General features: G+C 26.6%; 1 protein-coding gene across 1 annotated transcript; it reads right to left on the reverse strand.

Moving 5' to 3' along the window:
• Nucleotides 1-380: 380 nt before the first annotated feature.
• LOC101488916 (probable pectate lyase 5) lies at nt 381-3,498 on the reverse strand. The gene is made up of 3 exons (XM_004489497.4): nt 3,339-3,498; nt 1,904-2,647; nt 381-971 (listed from the first exon to the last, which is right to left on the reverse strand). The coding sequence occupies exons 1-3, from the start codon at nt 3,449-3,451 to the stop codon at nt 611-613; spliced, it is 1,218 nt and encodes a 405-aa protein (XP_004489554.1). The 5' UTR covers nt 3,452-3,498; the 3' UTR covers nt 381-610.
• Between the last annotated feature and the right edge of the window lie 784 nt (nt 3,499-4,282).

Here is a 4,282-nt window from a genome sequence, read left to right on the forward strand (position 1 = left end):
AGTGAAGCTGCTTGGTACCAATGCAAAAGATCATAAAGATGTACTATATAATAAACGAGGCATGCACATTAAAAAGTACTAAGATCATTTTATCACACCAACACTAACTGCATTCCATTTTCTTTCCATTTTTACAAGCAACATATTCTCAATGTGATCATTACAATATATGAAAAGAAAATGTCATAGGTTGTAATTGAAATTGCATCTTATAAATATATATTATATTATATTATATTGGTAATGCGAGAACATAAATTCTCTACAACAATTGCAACGAGCGAAAGTTGTGGAGATCATTAAATTTAAATTTTTAAAATTAATTTAACTTTCTCCATAATTACTATATCATGTTGCTCTCGTAGAAGAGAATCAATAAATTAAGCATTAACACAAGTCTCATTTTTTATTATTAATCCTTTTACTTTCATGCAATTATAGTAATCATTAATCACTATTTAAAAAGTTGAATTACTCTCGAAAATCAAGGACGAAATTGATATTCAATTTTAACGTCTCTAATATTCACCGACAAAAGTAAAAATAAGTTATATAATATATTTTTTTTCTCAAATTTTTCGTCGTTAATTCAACTTTTTTAAGTCGTGAATCAGCAACGAACACCCTTCTTGCAATTAAGCGCGCCGGATGTGGTAGTAATGGAAGCAACAAGAGAAGATGGTCTTGCACTAAGACTTGAAGCCCTAGCATAGATAGAAGAAGCACCAGCACCACTTTGTCTAAAGAATGCTCCATTCAAGAACAAATCACCCTCTGATCTCCAATTCCAATTGTTCCATTCACTTTGTGGAGCATTTTCATATTTTGTTACTTCTTTGCTAAATCTATTATTTGGTGCTAGAAATCTGTTTCCTTGGCTGTTGATTGTAGGGTTTGCACTTCCACCAATTGCATACATTTCCCAGTGAGTGTAATCATTGTTCACCACATGAAAATATCCATGTCTACACCTGAAAACAATAATTAATTGTTTAAAGTTATTTATGCGCTTTTAAATATAAGTAAAAATAACTAATTTTACATATATTAAAAAATTGAGTTAAATATATTTTCAATTATTACAAAATTATGATATTTTTCTGTTTAGTCTTTAAATTTTTATTTAATTTTTTTAGTTTTTATTTTGATTTTATAGAGATTTCTTTTAAAGACTAAAAGAATCAAGGTTTTACAATTTAAAAAAAAAAAATAAGGACTAATAGTGAATCATATTTTTAGGAATTCAAATGTTGAGAATTTTTTTTATAGAAATTAAAAATTTATTTAATCCTTAAAAAATTAATTAAATGTAATTAATATTTTTAATCTTATAAAGATATAAGTACATTCTCAAAAGCTTCCTTCACCAAAACTTATGAGAATAACTAGAGTTTATTTAAAATAAAACTTTCAATATTAAGAGAATATTTTTGAAAAGACACCATTTCAAGTGGTTGTTTGAACAAATAAAATGTCTCATTCTTTCTCAATCTTAACTATATAACTCCATCAAAAAGTCAAAATTAACCTTTTTACACTTTTTGAATTTTCAGGTTTTAAGGTGGTTAGATATGATTGTTTAGTTTGGCCTTTACTCTGTTTTTGGTTCAGTGGAGCCTCATGCTACTAGTAAGAAATAGTTGACATTAATATGAAATTCAATACCAATATACTTTAAAATTTTAATGTAAGATTGAAATTTAGAAAAGAACAAAAAAAGTAAAATCTCTTCTATTTATTTTTATATTTGTCACTAAAAAAAAAGTCAAAATTTAAAGGGTTCAATGTTCACAATTATTATATTTATTTATATATATATAACTTATAAAAGAAATAAAGAACATGTATAAAAAAAAATTACCAAATTGAAATTTGATGAGAAATTATTGATATATATGCATACCTTGGCATTCTTTGGACAAGGCCTTCTCCAAAATGATTAAAAGCAATAGTGACTTGCATGTCCTTATCTTGTGTATAAGAATCACTATGTCCTAAAAGCATGACCTTATCATGATGAGTCATATAATTGTTACTAATAGTAATAGCCGTAGATCCATGTATAACATCAATTAATCCATCACGACAATTAGACAAAGAACAATGATCAACCCAAATATGCTTTGAATTAAATATTGAAATTCCATCACCATCTGAAACCGTCCAAAATCCATAATGTTCTGGTGAGTCTCTAATATTTGTGTTCCCCCTTGGTTTACAATCATGAACATTAATACCATGTATTATAATGTTACTAACATAATGTATTGTTATACACCCCCCATTTGCTATATGCACACTAGCACCTCTTCCATCAATTGTTTTGAATGAATTTACCAAAAGTTCTTGTTTTAATGTAATTACCATATCTCTTTTGAATATTATCCATAATGGTTCATCTTGTATTGAACCATATCTTAATGTTCCTGGCTTAGGGTTAACTGGATCATCATCACTTGAATCAGTGACAATATAGATTTTACCATTTTTTCCACCAATTGCATCTTTGCCAAATCCAATTGCACAATCAGCTAATCTTTGTCGGTTGTTTTCCCAATTTGTGTCACATCTCCAACAATCATCAATTGGGTTGCCAGTTCCACATGATAAATAACCCAAGTTTCTCCTAGAAGCATTATTGATGCTCCTACATAAATGAGAAGTTAAAAAATTAATTAATTCAAATGTGACACAATTAATTTTTTTTTATGAAGGACAAACTATTATATTAATATGTAATATATCGGTTAATTTTCAATCATTATTTTAAGGTTGTTTACACATACTAAATAAATCATTAAATCGTGTTATTTTTAATGAAATTATTTATATATTTTTATAGTACCACTAACTCTTTAATATCACAATTCGCTTATTTTTCTCTCTGCAATAAATATTTAAAGAGATAATTTCAATAAAACAATAGTTAATATTATTTTTGTAAAAAAAAAGTATAGTTAATACTACTTAAAACTTTGAAAACAACAAATAACAAGAAACATAATTTTTTCAAATAAAACTTAAAAAAACGAAGTGAGGGAATAGTTACTAATTAATTAGAAATATTAAACACGGTCATTTGCATGAACGTTTGAAATTTTTTATAAAACAATTTAAAAAAATTCGTAAACTGGTTTTAGTTTATTCAAAGTTGACACTAAATTTATTTAATACATTTTATATTTGATCGTAGAAATAACTTATATATAAATTTTTATGCAATATAGTGAGTCCACCTGACATATTACGCTATAACGAATAATGTAGCTAAAGTGGTATATATAACACAAACTTTTTTTTTTGGAAGAAATAAAAAGAAAAAATGCTATAGTTATTACCTTTGTACATCTTGTACAACTAGTTCAGGGTCTTGAACTGCAGAGGATGAAACAAAATTTGAAGTTAGAAGAGAAAGAGAAAAAACAATGAGAAAGCATGAAAGGGAATTCATTTTTTGGTGTTCCCTTTGGGAAGAGTGATAGTAGTGAGGAAATTGGGGGGGTGAAAGAAAGCAATTTTATAGAAATAAAAAGCCGAGAGTGATGGCGTGATTAATATGATCCAATTAAGTGGGGTCCATTTTATCGTAATTTATGGTTATAGTGAACAACATGTTACTATTTGTTTTACAGGTACAATATTGTTTCATACCATTATACTATTGTTCCCTATTAAGAATTCAACTCAATCAACTGTTGAAGCTACAAACTCAAGTTGGGTTATGTATACTATACTATTTTTGCGAGGTTGTTTTAATTTTCATATTTTGGAATCTTCTTCCAATGAATTCTAAAATCTTCTTAATTTTTATGACAAATATGAAATTTGCATGTTGAAGAACGTTATTTTCAAAATAAAATAAAGAAAAATCATTTGGCATGAGAATTTATTAATTTCACCTTCTCCGAACTTTCTCTCCTGAAATTGTGCCACTTTTTATATACACTGTAATAAAATCTGATAAGTAGAAAACTATGTTTGGGTTATGTATGAAAGAACTCAGATTTATAACGGTTTACACGTCTGCTAGATTTCTCACTTGACTTTTAAGGTGGTTCCCTTTGCCTAATTTATATTCTTATTTTTTATAGTAAATTTAATTATAATTAACTTTGATGTGACGTCTCAAATTCGAATCTAAGAGAAGAGGTCTGATTTATAATTTAAATGGATATTATTATTATTATTATTATTATTATTATTATTATTATTATTATTTATAGATATTTTTAGTGTGTATGGGAAGCCAATTTTTCCTAACATAAATATTTTTAAGATATAA

Source organism: Cicer arietinum, chromosome 2 (assembly GCF_000331145.2).
Source record: "Cicer arietinum cultivar CDC Frontier isolate Library 1 chromosome 2, Cicar.CDCFrontier_v2.0, whole genome shotgun sequence".
Taxonomy (NCBI): domain Eukaryota; kingdom Viridiplantae; phylum Streptophyta; class Magnoliopsida; order Fabales; family Fabaceae; genus Cicer; species Cicer arietinum.